Raw genomic sequence first — 25,327 nt, forward strand, 5'->3', positions numbered from 1 at the left:
AATGGCTCGGAACATGACATATTGTCGTGAAACATCCTGGAGCTCCAAAACGGGGAGCTGGGGGGTCCAGGCAGACCTGGGGATTTGCTGTGGTGGGTGTCAAATGCTGCACCCATCTCCCATAGGAGGTGCTGAATTCTCTGCTTTCCATTTCTGAGCCCAAAATGGAGCGCATCCTTCAAGTAACACCTAAATTAATGGGCTCCCTATAAGGGTAATTTAGTATATTTTAATGACTTGGATATTCAGATTAGGCATGATGAGCTAATGGTGGCTTTTGGTTTTAATATTGTGTTCACCTCTTAAAATATGACAGAAACAATGCAAGAGAAAATTACTCTGTTGCAATAAAATAGGCAGCCAGGGGATGTTTCTCTCTAAAAGCCTTTTAGTGTATCTATTAGACTTAAAATGGACAGCTACCATAAAACAAGAAGTTTAATCTGCTCTGGTTCATCCTGTATTTCAGGTGTAATGTCACTTACTCTGCTGTATCACAGCAAAATAAGTTTCTGCCTTCCCCCAGCTGCAAATGGTGTAGTCTTCGTTGAAGGTAAGAATTAGAGATTGTTCCTTGAAGACTGTAGCTGTTGGGAACTGTAGGTGTCCAGAGTGCCTAACAGGTGACACCAGAAATTGTTCCCTAGCAGGTTCAAGGACTTATATAAAAAACAATACATGGTGCACACATACTGATTTCCATTTGTGCATCCTGGGGAATTATTATTAACCAAAATACTTGATTACCTAAAATTTCTGGGATTTGAAATGCTTTGTGGATTTCTCTTGACTTTTTATCCTGTCTGCCAATATTTGTGAATGGTAAGTGGAGGCATTCGAAGAGAAAGACATTAAAATCCAAAGTTTGTCAATTTGAGTATTAGTTTTTGCTGGGTTTTGTAGTTAATAGATAGCTCTAAGTGAGGTCAAAGAATTTTTCTATCTATTGTGAACTCAGAAGTTCAAAATATTTGCTTGTGCTACTTATAAAGCCAAATTATACATTTGTTAAAATATTATTATGTTGGAAAAGAACCAGTATTCCCAAATAATCCTGTCCTGATGTCAGCAGCTAGGGAGCAGGTCTGGGGAAGAAAAGCCCTGTAATACAGCATGCATAATTTGTAGCATCTTCTGAAGCAGACCCTAAAGCTAAGGTCTCATTCAGACTTCAGTCTCAAACATGATGGGATTGCATGAGAAGACAACTGATATAACTGTAGATGGGCCTTAAAAGAGGGAAAAGAAAAAGACAGTGGAATGGTACAAGTTCATTAAAATCTCCATGTATCTGATGATAATGAAGATTTACTGCAGGCAAATAGGAAAACTTTTTCATGTTTTTTTCAGGCTGCTTCTAACCAGTTTCAGCACTGATTTCCAGTGTCTGGCTTGAAAGAATAAAGAAATCAGGCATGACTGAGGTGCTCAGATAGGCGAGGATCCTTGCGCAACTTCTCTTGAAGAGCAAGGTATTTCTGTGGTGCCGTCTGCTTTTCCCTGGAAGAAGAGAGGGGATATCAGAGGAAAACTGCAGCGGAACATCAGCTAGAATATGTTATAGAATAGCTTCAGTGCCGAGTTCCTGAGGGGGGCTGCCTTGTAGATCTCCCCTGGGCACTGTACTCAGGCAATCATTCCCAATACCTGTTGAGCCTCAGCGCTAAAATGTGGATATGGAACATGGTTTCAGAGTAATGGGTGAGGAAGTCATCCTCCTCCTCTGCACTGAGCTGATTCTGGTTTTCCTGAAACCACTGGCTCTTCTTCTGCAGCTCTTCCACCACCTGTTGGGGGAGCAAGCAAACAGAAGTCAGGGGAATAGAAAGAAGAGCAAGGAGAAGACACACAAAAGTGCAACTCGAAGTTCAGGGACCCAAGGTGAAGGAAACCACAAACGAGCTGGTTTATTTTCACGGGAGGCAATAAGCTTGAGATGAGGTCTCACAGAACCAGAAAACAAGGGGAATCAAACCATGTGGAACAGCAAGAGGCAGCAAAACCTGAATGCGTTGCCTCACTATAGTCAAGAAGCACTGGAGAACCAAATCAGCTCTGATAGCTGATAGGGACTAAATTTCACCCTGGAGCTATTTTGTTCTTTGATCTCACATGCCAGTGACAAAAAAAATACAGGCACATTTATGGCTCTCTTCAAGTAATCAAAGGACGCTTGTTTCTTGCCTGCTGTCACAATGAGATGTGTGTTACCCTCCTGCCAGCACAGAAGAGACTCCAGTAACAGCACAACCTGGAGCAAGGCTAGGTGTACCTTTTCAAAGTGAGCCTGGATGATATTAGCCTTATCAATGAGATGATGCTTAAAATCAGTCAGGCAGTCATCTCTGATGCGCAGGGCCTGACCCTTGGTCATTTTCTCTCTGTGGCCAATTCGAATAAGAAAAGGTGCCAAGTAATCTAGATCCTGTTCCTCTTGTCCTGGGATCCCATCCTCCGTTGTGTTCTTCTGGAGGGGAAAGGACAGAAAGAGTCATGGTTCCATTTACCTGTTTCTCCAAACACCATGTGATAAGGCAAAATAAAAGCAAATGCCAAAACTCCTCCCTACCCCCAGGGAGGAAATCATGTTTCTTTTTCCTATAGTTTGATCAGAACTAGTGCTTTGCATTAGCTTTGCATACCAACTCTTTCCCAATGCAGTTTTTCTTCTGTAGTTATTTTCTATCGTCCTTTTTAACGTTCCTCCTAATTTCCTTGATTGTAGAGACTTCTCTTACACAAAACATGTTATCCACTGAGGTGCAAGAAGGGCTTTACAAAATGCATTTGTATTTGGACAGAAGGAGATTAGGACAGGGTATTTTGAGTGCTACTGGCTTGTAGGCTGGCAAATAGCTGGTTCTTGCATCTTTGCCCCTGCTTGTGTTTCATGCCAGAAGTCTGGCATCTAAAACCTAATATCACCTTTATAACCTCTCCATTCAGGAAAGCTCAGTCTAAAAACCATTCACAAGAAGCATCTCAGAGATCTTGAAAAATAGCAAGTAATTATTCTTGAATCTTTTTGTATTTGTCCAGAACATCCATAAGGCATTAATTCCTTAACAGAGATCCTGGAACAAAATTGACTTTGCAAGTAATAACGAAAACAAATAACCGATTCATATCGCACAAAGAAGTGCATATTTGCCTAACAACATGAGCCCTGGCTAGAAAGATGCAGCTTGGAATTCATTATCATACTCCCCTCATAATCCCTATTAACAACTAATCCTTGTTAATTTTTTCTTTATTAACTAAACAATATGAAACAATAATGTTTCTTGGTGATGTGATGGGAAGTCAGCTGAAACTGTGCTGACTTACACCTGCTAGGGATTTGGCCCAAAATATTTTAATGATACTAAAAGCTCTTCAGAGATAATTCCTCAGACAGAAAAAGCTTACTCTGGATTTCTTTGTATACATGTAATAAATACTGGTATTAGCAAAGTCTACCTACCATGGCTTCATACTGCTGCCTTCTCTTTTCATTCCTCTCTGTGTTATAAATTGAAACTGACAATTTAACAGCCATTTCTTCATTCTCACGGATCTTCAAAATATTTAACACCTTCCAAAAATATCACAAGAAAGACCCCTCAGCTTTCCCACAAAATAACAGTACTTTTACATGCTTGACCTGCTAACAGAGCAGATGCTGTATACAAGAACTGTAGCATAAGGTTAAATATAGAAGATCTATACAAATATGTTCATATCTTGCTGATACATCAAGCCAATAGTGGTCTTATTTTTAGATTGCTGCTCTGCATGAAATTCTTGAACACAATTATTGATATTATCTGTTAAGAAAGTTCATCTGGAGTCATAGTCTTGCCACTACTTTTGAAATTCTACTGATAGCTTTGGCTTATTTCTTTGTCTTAATAGGATATAAAGCACAAGCAATATGAATATTTTGTCTGTTAATACATCAAGACTGAGAAATTTGGCAAGGTAGTTTATGATGTCACAGTGAACTACCTTGCCAAATTTCTGGAGAAAAATAAAAAGGACTTTTGTAATCTTGTTCTTCATTATTCCTAGTATTCTATGCTAATAAAGTTGAGCATTCCCTCTCCAGCTCCTTCAGGAGTTCCTCTTCCTCACAAAAACATTTTAAAAAAATCCAATAGCTTTGCCTCCGTCTGCTAGAACGGTTGTATTTATCACAAAGTAATTACAAAGACTTCTAAGAACACACATTTGTTACACTGGTCACAGTGTGATTAGCAGTACAAGCAATTTTATGAAGTATTTATCCACAGTTGCTCCCACAAAAAGTCACTTCAATATTTTGGACAGGACTCCCTGGAAATGCCTAGCAACTAGATAAAACATTGCATACAATATCCTTTCTTTTTGGTTTCTTTCCCAGGCAAAAGGCAGACGTGGTTCTAGATGCCCCAATTCACATGCTGTCATTTACTTTCTGAAACTGTCTTCCTCTCAGAGAACAAAGAGTAAGAGCAGGAGCTGGAAAGTAGGTGACTCTCCATAAATATATTAAATCTACACCTTTACTGAAAAATGACTGGGTTGCAAGCTTGCTAATTCAGCACAGAGACCAGCGTTGTGACACCAGAATTTTATTTTTATCACAGTTTATGCTGAAGATGCTTTGGCAACCAGTCAGCTGAAACTGTTTCCATGCTTCACCAACTTTGACAACAGTGTGGACACCTCCCTGTTACCTCTGCTTCAGCTTGCCGGACTTGTTTCTTCAGCTGCTTCTCTTCCTCTGTTAGCTCCTGCAACAATTTGTACAGACGGAGCGGCTTCTTGTCATGCTCAGAGGACCCCGCCTGGAAGCAGATAAGCTAGTGAAAGACAGTACCGTGCTTTGGATGCATGGGACCAGGTACTCTGATAACAGAAATTGGCACAGTTCTGCTATAGTCAATATAGTGACACTGATTTCCACCAGTGAAACACCTAACCCATGGTCAACATTTTATTAGAATTCATTTAGATTTTGAATCAGTAATGAGAGCCAGATGACACATCTTGCACTTTGCTGATGCTGCTGTTATTTGGTTGGAACAGGTTTTGCAGGGTTAGAGATTAAAGGATGGCACTCCAGCAATCGCATTCTGTGTATTCACCTCAATGGGAAATGGAAACTTTAAAACAATACTGTAGTTGCAATCTCTCTTTGATCTTCCTAAGTGTAACTGTGCAGCATCACTGCAGAATTTACTGGCAGCCTTCTGCCCCTGGTTACAGACTCACATCAATTATGTTAGTGGAGTGACCCCCATATCCTGAATGAGAGAATTTGGCTTAATGACAGCACTCCTTTTTTTTCTTAATATCTTTTATTTAAGGCTATCTATCAGAAATGCATTAAGCCTCAGCATCTTGTTCTGCGTCTGCAGCGTAAATTCTGGGAGATGTAAGCAATGATGTGACCCAAGAAGTCCATGGCAGAATTCAAGCTAGAACCCAGGGTATCTGCTTCTGCTTCTCGGCTGTAGTCTCTTCTTCAAGAGAGAATGGCAGAGGAAATTTCAGATTCCCTGCCATGGCTCTGCAGGACTGAGCCCAACAGCTGCTGAACCAGCATCTTATAAGATCTTGGTTGTGTCTACACTGCCTGATGACCAAGTCTGGGAAGATGACCTCAGGCATGACCAGAGCAAGCCTTTCACACTCCGCTACATCCTGTGCCCCCAGTCACTTCCAGCATGGTAATGCATCTCCAGGGGCACTTGTGTTGTCAGCCTGGAGGCTGTCTGTGAGAGGAGTGTGCAGATGGAGCAGCAGGGCAGCATGGAATATGTCATGCTTGTAGTTCTTCCACTGACATTTCACCTCTTTGTGTCTCATGATCTAGAAAAACTTCAAGATATAAGTAATTTTTCTCCATACCTGGTATGTGATGCACATTTCTGGTGTCATGACAATTTCATTTCCTTCCTTATCCCTCTCCACCGCTTTGAAGAAATCCTTCTTTGAGGCAGTAATGTATTTGTCCTTGAGGTGATAAGTCAGATGGATCATCTCCTCTGTGATCAGAAAGATACGTTCTGCTACATCTTCATCAGCAGGCTTTTCTAGGTTTCTGTGGAAACACTCCTTGATTTTCTAATGAGCAGTGAAAAGAAAGAGATGGAAGCAGGTTAGACAACACAGAAAACTGGCAAGATTTGCAGAGTTGGGTAAAAACCCCAAGGTAAATATTGGGCTTTTCTTCCTGGACTATGATGGCATCTCTTGGCCCATGGTCCTACTGTTCTTTCCTGTGCCCAAGAAAAAAAGCACAAAGCTGCTTAAAGCAATACAGAAGTCTCCTATTTGTGGAGCTGAGTATGCTCTCCAAGTTCAGAGTTACCTTGGGATGCATCCCTGCCTGAGGGAACTGCAGGAAGCAATGTATTTTGGAGCACAACAAAGTTTCCCACATTCCCCAACACAGGGAAGGAAAAAGGAGCATGTTAGGTGCTGGTCCAAAGGCAGGCCACTGCATGGCTCTGTCTTGGCAGGTGAAGTGTCTGAGCCATACTGCCAGATGTCAGATTTCCTCCCTCTTCTGTTCTCCAAATCAGACCTGACTAGAGGAAGACGTAGATTACCTGCTTGTAACAAATCAGAGTGATGGGATACTTCATCAGGAACCTAAAATGTTACTCGTTTGGGGTTAGAACATGAAATCATTGGACTAGTTTTGTGAACTAGTCTTGTGAAAATTTCATTCCAAAATCATAGTCAAGCTTTTTTTCTTTCCTCTGACACACATTTTCCAAGTCAGTTTCCTAGTTTCATTCTAGCTGCTCAATGCAGTTCATGACAGCAGGTCATGATGTAGCTCGCTCTCCGACAAGTAACTGTCAGACACAGCAGCTGAACAAGGCTTGGACATCTCATCTGGAGTTTTGCCTTGGCTCAATATCAACCTAAAGCCCTAGGCAGTCTGCTTTGGATAGTATAAATATCACAGTGACAGATATTTTTCTGTTCCTGCCTTGGCCATACCACTATAGGCCGGGAGTAAATGTCAGTTCTGGTGCCAGCCAAGTGTATTTTCTTTCCTCTTTTGCCAAACTCCATGTGCCGGACATGCAGGAAGTCATCACGTCCCAGGAAGTACTCTGTCATCTCGTTAGCATTTTCAACACGTTTCTGGAGGCCATCAACTCGTGCCTCATTGTAAAACTCCATTGTACGTTCAGTGTCTGGTTCCAGTGACGTATAGGTGTGAGCTAAGGACGTAAGAGAGATTGCACATGTTTTCAGAGTTAGCAATCATAATATGGTGAACATAGGTGTGACCAGAGGAAGTCTCATTTTCTTCAGCAGCTAATAAATCAAATGCACAGAAGAGCATAAGAAAGGAACGTTATCTCTCACTGCTATGTACCAATATGCCATGGCCTAAGGATGGCAGGACAGCTTTGCAGGGCAACTGCCTTCCTTGCACAGTAAGGCAGTAGTGAGTGGAGCCTGGACCCTGCTCTTCCCAAACCAGGAATGGGCACAGCCTCTTGGGGTGAAATGCTGCTTTAGCAACAGATCTGCTGCAGGACTTTCCAGCTGCACAACATTGAGAGACAGAACATAATCCTAAGGATAAAGTTTCTACTTCTATCACCTCTACTGGTAAAAGTAAATTATATCACCCTATGTATGTGATAGGTATGTGTTTTTCTTCTGCTATGCTGGGGGGAAGCACTGTCCAGGACTGGAAGCCAACCACCCAATTCTCTACTCTCCACTGGAGACCATATTATTTATCTAGGTGATGCATCCCACAAGTTTGCCACCCCTCACAACATTGGGCTTTTTCCACCACTAGAAGAGATCCACATGAAGTCCCATCAGCTGCAGTGGCTGCCCAGATGAGCTGGAATACCTCTGAGACCGAGGAAGTGTCCTGGGCTGAAGCACTCTGTGGTCAGCTGTGTTTGTTTATTCATTTCTCTCATATCCAACATGTCTTCTCGGTTTTTGAACCACTCCCTCACTTCCACTATTTCAGTACCTGGCAGGAGACAAACCATTTCACAACCTTACATCACCCTGTTGGAGGTGGCAAGATTCATCTGATAAGCTCTCAGTGTCTGTGCAAGCACCCTGTGCTCCCGATACATCCAAAGCAGACAGTCACTGGAATTGGCACAGGGGCAATTACAGTCACAGGGGCATGTTGTAGATGAATCCTAATCTATATTTGAGTAGATGAATTACACCTTAAGAGGGTTTATTCCTCTCCATCAACAAGAACTAAAGTAATCAGCTCAGGGGGAGAAGGTGGCATGGCGGATGGCTACGATTAGGCAAGAGAGATTCCAACCCAAATGCTTAATGATCGCATCAGGAGTGATGGGAAATGACATAGGGGCATTACACAATCCAAGAGGGCTGAGGACAGGACACTGTATGTCCAGTTAGGAATCTGCACAGTTTCCTGGACCAGCTGCTGAAGAATGGAGTACAGAAATATCCACAGTCCATAGCTACGGATCCTGCCGACACCAATGGGAATAGTGATACTACTGGATCAAATCAAAGCAGCATTCCATTTTGCTGGAGACTGAAAATCCAAGCAGCTTACCTGTGACACTGGACAGCCTATCATTGGGATGTAAACAGATTCAAACTCTCCCAGAAACCCCTAGCAATGCCGGAAATTTCTGGGGCTTGACAAACAGTGAGCATGATGAAGCATTTGAAGATGTGGTAGATACGTCTCCCACAAATGTGAAAGGAGGGTAAGAAAGCACATGAGAGACTGTAGCAGAAAGGGGACCGCACCCCCGTCCCATCACCATACCCCAGGCTGTGTTTTCTCATTGAATCAAGTGTTTTCACTCATCTCTCTTACAGTCTAAGTCTGCGTAGATGGTGAGGCGTTTCACCAGCCCATTCCCACACAGGTATGGTGCCCATGTTTCCAGTTTTGCTTTCTTGTACAGGATCACCTTCCTCCCCTGGGAACAGCGGGTCTCAAACTCTGCAGTGGGCAAGAGAGGTGTCAGGAAAATTGATTCCGTTGTACTCAGCCCAAGGAAAAAGAATTCAAGAGGGGAAAACATCGTCTAAGGGAAACTATGCATTTATTGACTGCTTTCAGCTGCCAGTAAAGCTGTTCAGCACCTGCCTGTTGTGCTTTAATGTTATAATAGTATAACAACTCTTTTCTCTCCCAAAGCAGATATTTGATAATGCAGGGGCCGGTCCTTGTGCATAGCGGTAACAGAAAGTCTATCCCAGGTAAAATCATTCAGCTAGCAGGAAAGCATTTTTTTTATTTTTGTGTGTGTGCACGCGCATGTGTGTGTCTGCAGGGGGGTTCCCACCAGGGATGAGACAGTGCACTGACAGCAGGCATTCAAACCAATAGCTGTTGCTGCCTTCATCTACTGCACTTCACTGCTATACCATGTCCATCCTGAAGGGAGAACTCTTGAGCGAGATACACAAATGTCCTAAATCCACTAAAAGGCTAGCTGCAGGGCAAGAAAAAGGCAAAGGAAGAATACATACGTCTGGGAGATATCTGAATTGGGGCTACCCACGATGGTGGCATGTCAGAACTCATGTCTTCCTCCTCCTTTTCCTGCTGAAACAGAAGCAAAGATTTGCATTTTTGGCACCTCCTCTTACTGTGCCAGGAGGCATTTTGGTTCTAGAGAATGCAGTGCAGCAATCAGAGCTCAGCTCATGCGAGGCTGTGCTGGTCCTGGGGAACACGGTGGCACGGTTAGGAGAGCTGTGTCAGTCACACACAGCCTGAGGACTGAGGCAAGCAGCACTCTGCAGTTTACGTGGAAGGAGAGCTTTATTGCATCCCCACACTCTCACTAGCATACCCTTAGTCAAGCCTAATGAAATTATCTTCTTCTGGCTAATGCTCACGCTGGATAGGGGATGACTGTGACAATCGTCATTCAAACTGATGGCCAGCTTGTTTTATGCAGACCACGAAGGACACTTTGCTCTGCAGTTATGGGCACAGGCTGAGGAGATTAGATAACAGGAGGGAACGTACTGTTATTGGCATTCCTCCGTCCTGCTGTGTTGGTGCAATGCCTGCTTGCTCATGCTGTGTTCTCCCACCAGGACAACATATGATTTTTTGCTTCCAGTACGCAACATTTTTTGGTATATTAGAGTATATATGTTATTTCTACATCTGGTTGGCAACTCCACCTAGCAGCCAGAAGAGCAGGGTGCTGACCAGCAGAGAAAGAGCATCCAGAAAAATTTCAGTTCGGATTTTATTTTTTAAAATTATTTCATTCAAAGGTCAATGCACTGGAGATCTACAGAGATCCCTAGCCACTTTGGACACCAGAAGTACCACTTGAGGTCCTGCTTCAAAAAGCAACAGAACTATTTAAGATTGAGAAGGAATCTAACATGCCAACCAAAACCTAGCTAGAGCAATAACGATCTGACCTGGAGAGCGCAGCAGGCAGGCAGACATGTATGGGCCTACAAACACACCAGTTCCATCCAGCATCCCCACTGCACAAGAGCCATCATTTGGGTCACTCACCATATCATCCATGTCCCTGTCAGATAACTCCTCTTCCTCCTCAGCATCTGGGAGCAGCTGAACAGGCTTGTTGCTCCCTGAAAGCATAACTTCCCAGCAGACAGCATCACCCAAGTCAAAGATGAGATCCTAGGCCATGCAGAAGAAACCCACTTAACTACAGGACAGTCTCAGGGGCCTGACATGAAACTGAACCCTGCTCCTGCACGTCTGCGGTGCTCTGGACCTGGCTGGGTGTCAGAGAGGTAAAGGATTCTAGACAGACCCTGGATCTCAGTGAGGTAGGCTAGTCAGACCCTTGGCTGGCTGGTGGGACCCCAAAGCCTGCCACTGTGCCTAGAAGGCTGCAGAGCCCTTTCCTCATGGTGCCTCTGCCACAGATCAGAGGAAGTTGCTGGAAGTGCTCCTGCCTCCTTCCTCCGGGCCTGCACGACCTAAGGTCATTCACACAGGCCTGAAAGTTGCTCTAACTCTGACCCTTGCTTCCCAACCTTTATATCAGCTGGGGAGTAGCTGAGGTGTGGGAAGAGCCTAATCAAGATCTTTCCTGCCTTGAGCTACGCCTGACAGGCTCAAAACATCCTCTGCCTTAAAAGCTGTTGTTTGAGAGAATAAGTGTCCAGCCAGCCTTAAAAGCTGATATTCTAGCACCATAGGGGTTTAATAGGTGTGATCTGCATTTGCTAGCTCAGGCTCTGGGATGTCCTGGAGTAGTTCCAGAGTCTGTGTAATCAGAGCAACATGACCAGAGCCAATACACTGAATGGTTAAGTGGAAACCGGGATGACCACTGATCTTGGACTGCCCTAGGACTCAGGTTAGCCCAGCTGTCCCTCCCCAGCAGGGGTGCTTAAGGGCTCATTACCTTGCAGCCATTCCAGCAGTCCTGCATGTTCACCCAGTAATTCCTGTGGTTCCAGATGCTCTCGATCCCAAGGAAGTGCTCATCCATGGTGCTGTGGCTGTTTCCCGTGAAGGGGTTGATGAAGAAGGTCTCAGGAACTTCCCTCTTCCCAGACAGAATCAAAACCCACGCATGCACCCGTAAGCCATACAAAGGGTCACGCCTGGGCTTTTCCACTTCCTGTAGTGCAGAGGACAGAGCAGTAATTATTGCCATTTTATTGCCACTTTAGTCCAACCCAATGGCAATCTCATTCTCTCCCCTGCCTACTTCTAAAGATCTCCAGGCCCTTACCACTCTGCAGAAGAGTGAGGTAGTACATACCCAGTACATATTCCTATGCCAGCACACACTGTGTTCCCAGAGGCCAAGTGCTCACGGCCATGATCCGGGTTGTGTCATACTTCAAAGTGGAGGGTGGTGAGCTCCTTTCTTTGGCCAGCCATTACCTGTATCTCAGCTCTTGCTCCTGGAGTTTACAATGAGGTGGACCTTGCTAACTCACCGTGACCTTCTCTTCTCTTTCCTCGCTCTTTTGAGCAGCTTCAGTTTCTGCCTTCTTCCTGGACTCCTGCTGAAGCTCAAACTTGCTCTGCAGGTCTGGTGGGGGCTTAATTTTATACTTGTTGGACTTCTTCATCCCCTTTTTTGGTACCTGCCTCTGCAAAAGCAGGGTATTGCTGTGAAACTGAGCAGAGATCAAGAGAAGAGAGAAAATGGACGGCTTACAGGTACCTCTCAGTTCCCAACCCTTGGCACTTTGCAGTATTGGACCTGGAGAGCAGGAATACAGTGAAGACAACGAGGCCTCTGACAAAACTGTGGAAAATCACTCAAAAGATCCCTTTGGTCAGGTCCCTGCTTGGTACAGACTGAAACCCAGTGTGGACCTGAAGCTGTTCCCCCTAGCTCAACTCTGGAACTCACTGGAAATGAACAGGCTGAGCGTGCATGCTGGGCTCCTCCCTGCCCTCTCACTGCAGGTCTCACCTCCTGTGGCTTCCTGAGCAGTGGGCACAGCTCCAGAGTCTCGTCCAAGGTACATATCTCGCGGGTGGCATACCCGTGCACACAGTAGGCATCATACCCGGCCCCAATCAGCATGGAGCACAGCAGCACGCTGAAGTCAAAGCAATTCCCTCGCTGGTATTTCAGGATGGTGGTTGGGGAATAGAGTGAACTGGGCTTGAAAGAGAGAGATGCATGTTTGCAGTGCTTGTCTTGTGAAGCTGAAACACACACCAGGTAGAGAGCAGGGGAGAAAGAGAGGGCATTGCCCATATCCCTGGGCCCTACAACCATAGGGAATCTGTTGTATAAAATTCCTATATAAACTGTAGACCCCAAAAGCCCCCTCCAAAGTGTTCTGGGGAAATGCTGACCCCAAATCTGGGGACAAATTTAACCATAGGGAGAGATGGGCAGGACAAGCTCATCAAACCGCTGAAAACCTAATGCTAACCACAACTCTGGAGTGGGGCTTTCCTCCATCTCTAGCTGGTCTGCCTGCAGCATTTCAAAGCAAAAGACCCATAAGCTAAATTACAGTTCAAAGGAGGGAACATATTCTCTTCTGGCAGCCACCAGTGAGCAAGCAAATGGATCAGTACCCCATACTGCATATAGAGAGGTTCTACATCTGCTCCCAGATCTCACACATCACCTTAGGTGATCAAGGCAGTTTCCATCTTCTAAATGGAGCTATGTTCTCTATGGTCACAAAATGCCAGAGTTCCTCTTGAGGCCCTGGGACTCCTGGGAACTGTTGGCCAGTGTGCATCTGATGCAGACTGTTTGGGGCACCCTGCAGGGCATCAGCAGTTCTCGCTAGCAGAAAGTGTTCTCCCTTTGCCTTAGCTGATTCACACCAGCCAAGAACTTGCCCCAACTCCAGCATCATCCCTTCTTGCCAGTCTAGAAATCTCCCTTCAGCCACCCAAAATATCCCCAAAACTGGGACAGAAATGTCTAAAGCCCCTAAGAACAGGTCATTGAGGTCAAGCATCATCCCCTAGGCTTTGTGTGCTCCTCTGCTGCAAGGCATCTTGGTCTTTGGAGGAGAAGCTTGTCAGCCACTCCAGCCCACAGCATACCAGCTGGCCATCTGGAGTCACTGAAAGCCGGGATAAGCCCAATCTTGTAGAAATGGTGCTTAATTGCTTGATGGGTACAACACTGTAAATGTACTGGGATTACGTGTCCAAACAGAGTGCACAGGTCCTGAGAAAATAGTGGGGCTGCCTAAGTAATGAGGGGATGATGGAGAGGTCAAAGACCTTTGTAATCCCAGCCACTGGGGTTTCCACATTGTGTTGTGCTCAGAGGTCCCTCTGTCACCTCTGTTATGGGGCTGCTTCTAATGGGACTGCAGCCCCTTTCTTACCAGTGTGATAGGGGACTTGAGGGGCTCCATGGTGAGGTAATCAGAGACGAAGCTGGCACAGCCATCCCAGTGGTACAGCTCTGTGTAAGGCAGCAGCGTTGGCCTCACCGTTGTGCTCACAAACTTCTGTAGGGCAACAAGAGGACTTTGGTTAGCCAACAGATGCCTGGCAAAGTCTCCTGACCAAAGCCCTCCTCAGTCCTCAGACCACCCCTGGATGTTGCAGCTCACATTCAGGACCTCCTTAGAGCCTATCAACAGCATCAGTAACCCTCCTCACCTGTTCTGAGATGGAAATTGCATGGGGTTGAGAGGCCGTCTGCTTGGCTGTGGCTAAAACTTCAAGCTCATCTGAGACACATTACAGATGCAAGGCAATTCTTCTCTTAGCTTTCATGCAAGAAAAATAACAACTACCCTTTCCAGCTTTTATGTCCTCCAGCATTTTTTGCCTCGTACTTTAATGATGTAATAAATGTTGGGGAAAGCCGGTCCAAAGTAGCAATTCCAGATGCTTGGGGGAGCATCAGGTCCAGAACTAGACAACAGTTGTGCAGCTTGGGACCAGTCCTAAACAAAATCTGATCACAAACTTCCACATTTACTTCCATCCCTGTAACTTCTGCAAAGTTCGGAATAAGACCTAACTCTGGATCCAGAGTTAGGATCCATCTGTGACTGAGCCTGAGCCTTATCTATTTCATGTGTTTCTTTTACTTTCCTTTATATTTCTGCAGTCTTTCCTGTTTCCTAAGCATCACACTGCAGGGCTGCAAGCTCCCTGCAGCCTACAAGGCACCACCACCGTGTACATGGTACAACGTGCTTGTGGACTTGGACAGCTGGGGTGTTCCCAGGGTACTGTGTGCCTGCTCAGGGTGCTGTGAGCAAAGCAAGCAGGTTCCCATTCCCTTTGGCCAGGAGGGAGGGTAAGAAGGGCTGCTGTCCTTCCCCAGCCTTCAGCACTATGGAAGCCAAGCAGCCCCTGTGCTGTGGCCCAGCCCCACACCACCCCATACCTCCACACCACATTCGTTGACTGGGTGGAGGAAGAGCGGCTTGCGGTCAGGGCAGAGGTAAGTGTACTGCTGGAGGAAATGGTCAGCGATGCGCAGCAGCTTCTTTTCTTTCAGGGAATTTGTCTTGTATGAGGACGGTAACTGGGACGTGTCAATGGAGCTCCAGTCAAAACCACTTCCACAGCAGGAGGGAGCAGAGAGACATAGGTAATAAGCCAGGAGCAATTTGTGCAAGATGACCTGCTATCAAAATGTGGCAGGGGCTCCCTGTTTCCCAGGCTAAAAACAGGGATCATACCCAAAGGCATGACTTTGCCATTGCCAAGCTTCTCCGGAGTGATGGCAAGATGACATATACCCAGAGGCTCAGGGGTATCTTTACATAATGTCATGATAGAGCAGCGAATGAATGCACAATGAAGTGAGTTATCGTCTTACTCACATGTGCCCACTCTTGGACAAACACACCAGGCACGCAAAACTCGCTAACTCCCCTCCCTGTGCAAGGGAACCACGCAAGCCATTCACATATGTGCAACCTCCCCGCTGACCCCAAAGGGACCCTCTCTGCTCATCCCAGTAACTGACAGACACATGCAACTTACGGTACATCACTTGGGACGCAGATTTGCTCCGTGGGCACCTTCACCTCCAAGTCCTGGAGTTTAGCACTGGCCTGAAAAGCCTTCAGCTCTTCTTCTTCTCTTTGCTCCTCTTCCTTCTCCTGCAGGACCTCCATTCTGCCTTCCCCTGGACACTACAGAAACGCATGCACCAGGGTAAATTCAGGGGTGGGACCCAGACATACAGTGACACAGAAACAGCTGCACTCTGGCCGTGGTGATTCAGTACGCGAGCACGGCTGAGGCAGCCAGGAGCGTGATTCTCATTTCTACGACAGTAGAGGGTGAGCACTGAATTTGAGTTTGGTCTGGGCTTGGTAAATAAATGGCTGCATGTTCCTGGGCCCCACCAAGCGTGGGGAGGATGGCAAAACCGGGGGAGCCTGGCTTGGTAGGGCAGAGCACATCCCCACGTTCAGTCTCAGACGGTGGTGCGTCCCTTGTTTCCCTTGTCCATGTAAATGTTGCATCCTCCGTCCTGCCTGGGGTGCTGCCGGCTGTAGATCAGCTCTGGAAATCCACTGCATACCTGCCGATGGCCCATGCCAGAACCTGCCACGCACTGAGCCTGGCCAGCCACCCAGGGGCCTTGAAGGGAGGGGGATGTTTTGCAGCCGAGTCAGCAGCCTCCAAGGACAGAGGGCTGTTCATATTATTTATTTACATCTCAGGGAGGTTGGGGGCTGTTTGTTTCTCCCTCCTTGCGGTCAGGCTGACCCCGTGAGGAGCAGACAGCAAGAGGGAGGCAAAGACCTTGCAGTGGGGACGGTGGGGGGTGGCAGAACTAGGGGTGTCCCGGCGCTGCTCCCTGGCCTCTGCAACACCCCGACGGCCTCCCGCCCCCGCCGCCCCTTCAGCCCCTCGGATCTCAAGGACAGCTAGGCTGCAGCTACTCCTCCCCTGCAGCCCGCCGCCTCCCCCGGCCTCACCGCCTCGCCTCAGCGCTGCTGCCGGGCCGGCGCACCGTGGCAACGCCTGCCGCAGAGGAGGCTGGGGCCGCGGCGGGGGCCGCTGCCCCTCCCGGGCCTCCCCCGCAGCCTACCCCGGGACCTGCCCGAGGCCTGGCCTCAGGCACCCTGGCAGGCCTCCTGCCACCCCGGGCAGGGCACAGACCACCCCCAGGGTGCCCTCCCTGCCCCCGGGGGCTGCTCCGGTGCCCACACTGCACCCGCTGGGCTGCCCCAGCCCTCCCCGCCACTGGCCTGAGCATCTCCCTGTCTGAAAGCTCCTGACACCTACCCCAGCACCCCCCGGGAGAAGGCACCTTTGGGGCAAAATGAGAGGGAAGTGGCCAATACCTGCCTGCCAGGATGGCTTTGCCACCAGCCCCTGGGAGACCACAAGGCTCACCAGTTTCGCTCTCTTTAAAAAAAAAAAAATCCAAACACACCCACCCACCCGATTCCTCATCCTTTTCCTTTGTTGCTTTCTAAGCCTTAGGGCTGCACTGCCGTTGCATCTCTGAGCACGTCTGTGCATGCTCCTGTCCCAGGTAATTGCTTTGTGAAAAACTTCATGGAAAGCAGAGATTCTCACCCAAAAGCTGGCAGCAGAGGATGGCAGGAGGAGGCTTTTTTTTTTTTAAATGGGTAGTTCATTAGGCTTTAAGTGGGGGTCAGGTGCTAAACATTTTTGTTTTCTGTTTTTCGTGTGCTTAGGAAAAAACCTGTATGGATGGTTGTTCATGTTTGCTGCTATGTTATGGTGACTGTAGCAATTAAAGCTCTGAGGATGCACAGAGAGAGTCAATATACATCGAGAAGCACCATGTTGATTACTGTTTCCCAAGCAAAGCATGGTAGGACCAAGCCCTCATCCCTCCATCTCTCACCACTACTTCTCACCAGATCTTAGCTGTCAGAAGTAATTAAAAAAATAGCCGAAGCAAATGTATGTTATGGTTGTGAAACCACGTGTATTCAGTAGACACAGTTATCTGGCCTTCGCATGTGCTGCTGTGCTATCTGTTGTTATTGCTGCGTCAAAAGCAGGTACCACAAAAACAGTTGCATGCACAAAATTCCAGATTCCTGGGGATTTTGCAGATACTCCTGTTTGGGATCCCATTGCAGACATGAATTGGGTCAACATTTGTGAGCTGTCGGCTAATTAGAAAGGCATTTGTGGCAGAGGATGGACTTTTGCAGAGTCCTTTCCTCCACGGCCGCTGCCGAAGGATGCTAAGCTGGCTCTTGTGCAATCGCAGAGGCAGTGTGTTCACGTGGGCGAGAAGGATGAGCTGCCAGAAGGCAATATAAGGCGTGGAGCGGGGAGCACAAGAGTGACCTGGGGCAGCGGTGGGTGGAGGAGCAGAGAGTGGCCTGGTAATGGTAAGTGGGAAGAGAACAAGGTGAGATCTTGACACTGGTGGGAACTCTCAGGAATGCTGCCGCAAGGAAGGAGCAGAGCAGGGAATAAACCTTCCTCACCTGGAGGTCCAGTGGTCACAGCTGCTTGGGGTCAAGTGGAGGGGATATGCTATGTGCTGCCAGACCAGAGTGGGGCTTTTGGCATTGGCTTTGCCCCCCTCTCACAGCACCTGCAGGGCAGAGGGGTGGCAGAGGATCACTCCAGCCACTGGCCCCAGCTGACTCATATCCGCATCTCTAATAAGGAGACTCCAGTGTCCAGAGCTCATCCAGCACCGTGCCATTAATTTCCCTAAAGAAATCCATTATCTGGACCAACAGGGGAGATTGACTTAATCTGTGGCTTTGTAGCATTAATTTTAGTTGTGTTCAAGGCTTTGGAGGTTTTTTTTATCCCATTGTTTCCTTGTTATGGATATGTGTTACTGGAAAAGCAAGGATCCTTTTGCAAATCCTAACTCTTCAAAAATGCTATAGTGGGAAGAGAGAAACTCCTTTCCTCTTTAGGAAGCCTGGACTGATGCCTTAGCTGTGCAGTTTTACTCAAAGTGCCTGTTCTTACTGAAATGTGGCTTGATAAAGTGATAACTGCCAGCATATCCCTGTAGGTCTGAGGTCAGGTTTCTCCCACGCATTCGTTATGGAATAGCTACTTAAATTCAGGGCAGAATTTGACCCTTGTGTTAGCCGGGAGGAGGGGAGTGATGTTGCTGATCTATCCCTTTGGTATAGGAAATGACTTTGTGCCATTGAACCTAGAGTTTTTGGAGGAAATATAGTAGAGAAATTCTTGCACCCATGCTTGAGGGTTGGCTCTTTTTGAATGACTGCAAACATTTCCAGCAAGCATGCTAAAAGCCTGAGTTACCCAGAGACTGCATCTTTTTACAGGAAAGGACTGTGAGATGTTTGTTGCTGGTCTCTGCCCTCCGCCTGGCTGGCTGCGAAGGCAACAAGAGTGAGTCTTCCTTTACACTGTCCCTGCTGGGTCACAGACAGGTAGTATGGAAAGGAGAGGTCAAACCCTCGCTGATCCATGTCCAGGTTCCTCATTCAGGGCACTGCTGAAGGCTGCTAAGAGGGGACAACAGAGCAGGGCTTGGGGGGTCAGGAACTGGGGTGCAAGAGCTGGCAAAATAGGCAGAAACCTCAGGCTCTCCATCCCAGCCACATATGGTATATAACCCATGGATATGGGCAGAGGTGCTGTGACATGCCACCACTCTCCTTGCTAGCTGGTGGCAGGCTCTATACCTCTAATCCATGTTACAGCCATGCTGAGGAGGTCTCCCATGCTCTCAGTCACATCCTCCCAGGCAAGCTGAGGCAGTGGATTCTTCCTCAGATGTGCTGCTCCGGCTCTAGGCAAGGATCTTAACCTTTGCAAGATGTGTAGGGCTTCATGCCGTGGGGCAAGTTCGCTCTTGTGTCTCTTGTAGGGGAGATATTCTTGCTGTGTTTCAGCTTACTCACCTTTCCTTATTGCAGGTGAGCTGGAGAGCCTACGTGGCCCGAGGCAAGGGGTTGTCCTCCGTTTCAAGAGGAGCGTGGACACCTGCCTGCCAAACCCATGCCAGCACCAGGGGGACTGCCAGGTGATGAAGGACAGACCAGTTTGCACCTGCAAACCAGGCTTCACAGGGGTGTTCTGCCAAGGTAGGGCTGGCCACGTTGGTGAGCCCTCCCCAGTCTGTCCACAGGCACTAAAGGGAAGGGCTATGGGTACGGTGCAATGGCATTGCCACTGCTCTCCACTGCGGGCTCCAAGAGCGTGTTCCAGCTCCTGGTTCAGGTGCATTCCCCACCACCACCACCATGTCCTGTCTGCACGTTGGTACAAGACCCAGTCAAAGGCCATTTCTTTCCTCCCCAGAAGTCTTAATTCCTGTAAGAAAGAAACCTTAGCTGTCAAGAAGCCATGCCATGGTGTAGCTGTGTCAGGGCAGCAGGGCATGCTGTGGAGCACAGCTGGCTCACAGTCTCTGCACAGCCACATGGACTCCAGTACAGCTACAGTGAAGGCTCCTTCCAGAGACTGGCCAAAAACTGTGTCTTGTTCATCTGAAAGAGAGGATCACTCTCTCTCTCTGGTGCCCTTGACAGACTGCAACAATTCTGTAGACAGCCCTCAAAAGGTGACAGACCCACAGCATCTCCCTTTGATGTCTTGAGCTTAAGGCCTGTGTGTGTTCAGAGTAGTGGCAGCCATGGACTTGTGCAGGTCTCAGGCAACCAGTAGAAAATTGCAGACCCACATTAACATCTGCACATTCCCAAAGGTTTGTCTCTTGCCTAGTGTCTCTGAAGAGACCTTCCAACAAGGCTGGGATGAGGGTGTGTTGAGCTCAGTGGGACTGTGCCATCCCGCAGCTGACCTAGGGCTCCTTCAGGCCTCTTCCTTATTGCTATTGCAGATGGCTTTTTCCCCCAGATGTGATACTGAAGCTGGCCTGTGAGGAAGAGCACATGAAGATGATGGTGAGGAAGGAGGTGTTTGAACTCTTGAAAATCCCCCAGGAGCTTGTCCACTTGAAGAACCAGGCATGCAAGGTCTCAGAAAAGGAAGAAGAGGGTGAGCTGTTTTTTGCAGCCACTCTCACAGGTGAAAACCACACTGCCTGTGGATCAATAATTCAGGTGAGGATGCAGCAGAACCTCTCTGCATAGCTCTGAAGCCATGAGAGGAACAGACATGCTGAGTGGGGACAGCAAGGGGAAGCCCTGGGGGCTTTCCCTTTTATATCTGGGTGCTGTAAAGTTCTCGTTCCCCGTGGAAGGCTTGGGGGCTGTCAGAAAGCTCTTCTGCCTCCACCAAACCCCTGCTGGCAGCACATCTTGTCTTACTCAGCCAACAATGGAAGTCTCAGTGTGCTCTTTACTAGCTAATAACAGCCCTCAGCTTTCTGGCAGCGTTCTCTGAGCTCTGCAGCCCTGGCTATAGCTACTTGGTTCCTCACTTGATTCATGGGTCAGGGAGGGTGCAGAGGAACCGGTGCTCCAGCTCAGCATTGCACAGGAGGGCCCTCACCTGTGGTCCATATGCTGACTCTTGCCTATCCCGGTGATGGTTGCCAGTAGCCCCTGGACACGGGGCATGAGCAAAAACCCCAGGCAGATATCCAGAAGGCCTGAAGCATCTATAGCTGACTTGCACCATCTGAACTAAAGTTTGGAGCTCTGTGTATGGATTTAGACATGGTCTGGAGACTTGATTTCTGTGTTGTTCCAGCAAAACAGCTCCCACGTGTCTTACTCCAACATCATTGAGTCAGAGCAGGAAGCTCAGAGGGGCGTGATCTCCCGGAGTTTTCATCTGGAGGTGCATTTCTCCTGCATCTATGCCTATGAGCAGGTGGTGAAGCTGCCCTTTGCTCTCACTGCTGTTGACAAGTGAGTAGTCCTTCACCTTGCTACTGACATGGTATCTGTGAGCTTGTGGAAAAATAGATGCCTTTGATGAGGTGATCTGCAAAGGCTGTGGGGAGCCACTGGAGAGCTCTGAGAGCAATGCCACATCAGGGTGTCTCCCTTTCTCTTACCAACATAGTTTTTCAACACAAGGTTTGGGCATGGGACAGAGCTAAATTGGGGAACGCACAATCAGCCTTTCTCCTATCCTCATTTCTTGAAACCAACTAACCAAAAAATAAAGGGTGGGAACTGAAAGATACCCCCCACCAGGCCCCTGTGGAGCTGCAGGTTAGGATCCCCTGGGTTGCCTTTCTCGTAGCCCTCACTGGCCAGAAGGTCAGTGGGAGCCTGTGGAGCTCCTTGCTCCTGTCTGCACATGGTGTGGGCATACCAGCTGGGAGGCATCTTGGGGCCCAGCTCTCACAAGGCTACACCCAAGAGCAGAAGCACATCCAGAGTCAGTGCACCTGCACTGGTGGCCTGACTTGTGCTACAACCCTCCTGCCTTCTCATTATGCTCATGAGCTCTCCTCCTCTCCTCTCAGGCTGGTGCAGTTCACAGTCAGAGAAGGACACTTCAATGTCAGCATGAGACTATACAAGACTCCCTCCTACCTCCAACCCTATCACCTGCCGACTGCAGCTATCCCCATCACGGACATGCTCTATGTTCTGCTGAAGATAGAAGGACAGCACCAGCTCAAGTACTTCCTGCTGAGTGTTGAGGACTGCTGGGCCACACCAAGTGCAGACCCCTACCAGGACGTGCGGCATGAACTCATTGAGAAGGGGTGAGTGGAGTACCCCTAGCATATCCGGTCTCTTTGCATCATGAGCCCAGTCACATCTCTTTGCTGGGTGCTCAGGGTAAGTTGCTGTGAGGGAGAAATGACACCATCATTGTTCATAGGTGGAATCTATGGTGGACACCATCATTGAATAGGTAGAACAGCCCCATAGATGAAGCCCCTAACTTCCCTGATCTGAGACCCCTCTCCTGACCCTGCTCTGCTGCCAATAGTGCTGTCTTCCCTCTAGTGTCACTCTGGCCAGCTGCAGAGGCAAAAGGCATGGAGGGGAGAGGGGAGACCTTGCTGGGGTACGCTTAGAGGTATCTGCTGAAGAGCTTGCTTTAGAGGTGGCTGCAGCCAAGCTTAAGCCAGTAATGTGGATATCCAGGAAGTGGGAGCCACAGCCAGGCTCACTCCACCCCTGCAGAGCAGCCGTGGCCCCACAGAGCAAGACATGAGCCAGCTCCTGTGCTGATGCCAGCTCCTCCCTGAGCTGGGCACAAGGCAGGGTGCCAAGGAAAGGCATTCCCATGGGTACCAAGACAGAAATAGTCCTCTTCAGCAAAGCCTGGGGGCTGCACCAGGTCCCTGTGTGCTCTGGTGTCCCAGGCTGGGATGCTCCCCCTTGTTTGCCACCTGCTGACTCAGCCGTCATGTTCCAGGTGTCCCCTTGACAAGACAGTGACATACCTGAATGCCATTGGAGAGAGCACTACTGCAAAGTTCAGCTTCCAGATGTTTCAGTTTGTTGGTTACCCCGAGGTGTTCCTGCACTGCCGTGTCCGGCTTTGTCTCCCTGACAGCCCGGAGCCCTGTGCCAAGGTAAGCTCTCCTGGTGGTCTGCACTGTGCCCTGGCTGGACAGGAGGACTTCCCTTCCCTTGGCCTACTGTTTGGAGAAGGGGCTCTGCTCTGATTTTGGGTGCTTCAGCTCCACTTCCCAGCAGCAGGAGCTCACCCAGCGCCCTGAACTAAAGGTATGAGGGCTTGAACCCACCAGAGGGCTTCTTTCCCATTTCCCTTTGTCTGTTGGGTATTTGCAGGAGAGGCTTATGCTAGGACTTGGCGGGGGAACAGGCTAAGGTCCTTTTAGGAACCAGCTCTGGGGTTTGACTGCAGCCCCAACTGTGCCTTTGCCAGGGGGAAACCACCAGGACAGCTCCTGCCCCCTGGAGCAGTCTTCTCCTCTTCCCTCTGGTCCCATCAACCTTCCCTTGGCTTTGTTGACAGCAATGTCCCAGGCACTGGAGGAGCAAGCGAGCACAGGCAGATGAGTACAATAAGATTGTCTCCTATGGGCCCATCCACCTGCTGGCTGCTCCTTCCTTGGGAGCAGAGACCCACCATTCCAGGACTGACCAACAGGACCTGGGGGGTACGTATGTCCCTCCATGAGGGCAGAAGCAGCTCACAAACCCTTGCATCTCTCTAGGCAATGCCATGTTATTAAAAAAGGCTGCTAAAATCACTGCCCTGCACAGAAGCATGGAGTCTTTCAGGTGTCATGGCCATGCACAGCATGCTCCAGCAGCCAAACCAGCACAGAGAGGCTAACTCTGTGTGGGCAACTCTGTACCAGGCACAGGTCAGGCTGGGCAGGGGAGCTGGGTGGGAGGGGACCAGGAGCCAGAAGGTTGTTGGTGCAACACCCTAGGCGAAGAAGGCTGGGTTTTCACAATGCTGGAACTCCACATCAACCCAGCAAGGTAGGATCCTTCTGAGCACCAAGGTCAATCCAGGAGAGCCAAGCAGCGGTCCAGGACCAGGGCTGGGGACAAGCCCACCTACAGCATAGCTCAGACCAGGCATGAAAGCCAAGCTAAATGGAGCACCTGGGCAGCAGGTGCGGGTGGAGGCCCCACATGAGGCCAGTTGCAGTGACCAAGTCCTGTTAGTGCCCTCAGAGCCCTGAAGCACCCCCAGCTCCTGTGGCTCTTACCCTTCACAGGAGATGACCTCCCCCGAATCTGCTCTTGGCCAAGAGATGCTCTGCCAGGGCCCAGCGTCAACTCAGGGGACTCAGACATGTAACCAACCTTTCTCCTCTTTGGCAGGACCCAATCCATGGCTCCCCGGGGCCCTCATCCTACTGTGTGCACTGAGTGTGCTCGCTGTGGCTGCTGCAGCTGCCAGTGCAAGGAGGCAAATGGTGTAGAAAACGGCTGTTTCCAAATAAATGTGGCAGTAGCAGAGAGGCTCTTGCCTGTGTCTTTACAGGTTTTTTGGGGGAAGGAGGTGGTGGTTGAATGCAAACAGTGCTTGAAGGATGAGTCACATCAGAGTGTTTCTGTTCCCTGTAGCATCCCTAGGACTTCATTCCCTCTCAGCCCACACTCTCTAGATTCAAACCATGTACCCAGGAAAGCTGGGGTAGAGGAGCAGCTCTGGTGTAAAAGTAGGCAAGGGCATGCTGCTGTGCTCTGCAGGATCCAGCTGCAGCAAGCCTTGCCTCTGGACTTGGCCTAGAGATTGCAGAGAGCGGAGGGACTAGCTAGTTTTTTTGCCCAGAGTCTTTCTTACCCTGGGCAGGTGGTTGATTTTGGCAGGGGTAGACCCCTTCTGCACAGAGCAAGGGATCAAGACATTTCTAAAATGGTCTCATTTGCAGAGAAATAATTTCCAGAAACCTGGAGTGTAGGAAAAGGATGGGAGGTTCCTTCTTCCTGCTTTCCTCCTCCCCAGAGAGTCACCCAGGTGCATGGGGAGACAGAAGTACCCACACTAGACACCTGCACACCAAAGCTGGACTTTGCATGGTTCTGTGTGACACAGATGCAGCATTAGCAGAGAAAGGGCTACTCTGTGTGTGCATGTGCATGCATGTGTATGTACATCTATCCATACAGATTTCTTCCTTCTGAATGATGATAAATTGCCAGCAAGATTTTTGCCCAGTGAGTGCCATCAGCTGGAGGGATGCCAGCAATGCCAGCTCATACCTCAAACATGCCAAACTGCTGGATGTTGAGGACTGTCACTACCACATGCGCTGTCTGGCTGCTCAGGGACTGGAACATCTCCCTGGGGAGCTGGATTTTGCCTGCCTTCCCCTTCTCCATCATGTTAAGCATCCTAGGGCCCTGCAGTGGAGAACAGCAGTAGTGGGGTTGCTTGCTGGCAGCATCACCTCTCTGCTTGAGACCCACCAACCTTGCCACAAATTCAGCCCTGCCCGGGTGGGTTTTGCTCAGCAACTGGCAGGAGCCCTGAGGGCAAAAGGGGAGAACCTCATCCCCAGCACCCAGCAGCAAAAGGGCAAAGCTGGGAGCAGCTCCCAGGAGAGCCCCAACCTACCGTCACCCCATGGGACATGGTCCCCTGGGA

The 25,327-nt window shown here is 48.7% G+C and overlaps 2 protein-coding genes across 5 annotated transcripts; one reads left to right on the plus strand and one right to left on the minus strand.

Moving 5' to 3' along the window:
* Positions 1–265: 265 nt before the first annotated feature.
* Positions 266–16,068, minus strand: DRC7 (dynein regulatory complex subunit 7). 3 transcript variants are annotated; one of them, XM_064459070.1, is made up of 17 exons: positions 15,416–16,068; positions 14,811–14,985; positions 13,792–13,917; positions 12,399–12,593; positions 11,914–12,069; positions 11,370–11,588; positions 10,505–10,633; positions 9,490–9,562; positions 8,828–8,956; positions 7,856–7,984; positions 6,979–7,205; positions 5,875–6,090; positions 4,698–4,808; positions 3,464–3,574; positions 2,273–2,467; positions 1,648–1,787; positions 266–1,500 (listed from the first exon to the last, which is right to left on the minus strand). In XM_064459070.1, the coding sequence occupies exons 1-17, from the start codon at positions 15,547–15,549 to the stop codon at positions 1,410–1,412; spliced, it is 2,556 nt and encodes an 851-aa protein (XP_064315140.1). In that variant the 5' UTR covers positions 15,550–16,068; the 3' UTR covers positions 266–1,409. The 3 variants fall into 3 exon arrangements, with proteins under 3 accessions (XP_064315140.1, XP_064315139.1, XP_064315141.1); XM_064459069.1 differs by having other exon boundaries at positions 9,490–9,565; XM_064459071.1 differs by lacking the exon at positions 14,811–14,985 and having other exon boundaries at positions 9,490–9,565; positions 15,416–15,500.
* A 1,597-nt stretch (positions 16,069–17,665) lies between these two features.
* LOC104047169 (uromodulin) lies at positions 17,666–24,193 on the plus strand. Of its 2 annotated transcripts, XM_064458126.1 has the most exons (9): positions 17,666–17,763; positions 18,694–18,760; positions 19,291–19,458; positions 20,234–20,439; positions 21,032–21,192; positions 21,759–22,004; positions 22,667–22,826; positions 23,234–23,378; positions 24,058–24,193. In XM_064458126.1, the coding sequence occupies exons 1-9, from the start codon at positions 17,761–17,763 to the stop codon at positions 24,156–24,158; spliced, it is 1,257 nt and encodes a 418-aa protein (XP_064314196.1). In that variant the 5' UTR covers positions 17,666–17,760; the 3' UTR covers positions 24,159–24,193. The 2 variants fall into 2 exon arrangements, with proteins under 2 accessions (XP_064314196.1, XP_064314197.1); XM_064458127.1 differs by lacking the exon at positions 17,666–17,763 and having other exon boundaries at positions 20,217–20,439.
* Positions 24,194–25,327: the final 1,134 nt, after the last annotated feature.

Source organism: Phalacrocorax carbo, chromosome 8 (genome assembly GCF_963921805.1).
Source record: "Phalacrocorax carbo chromosome 8, bPhaCar2.1, whole genome shotgun sequence".
Lineage (NCBI taxonomy): Eukaryota > Metazoa > Chordata > Aves > Suliformes > Phalacrocoracidae > Phalacrocorax > Phalacrocorax carbo.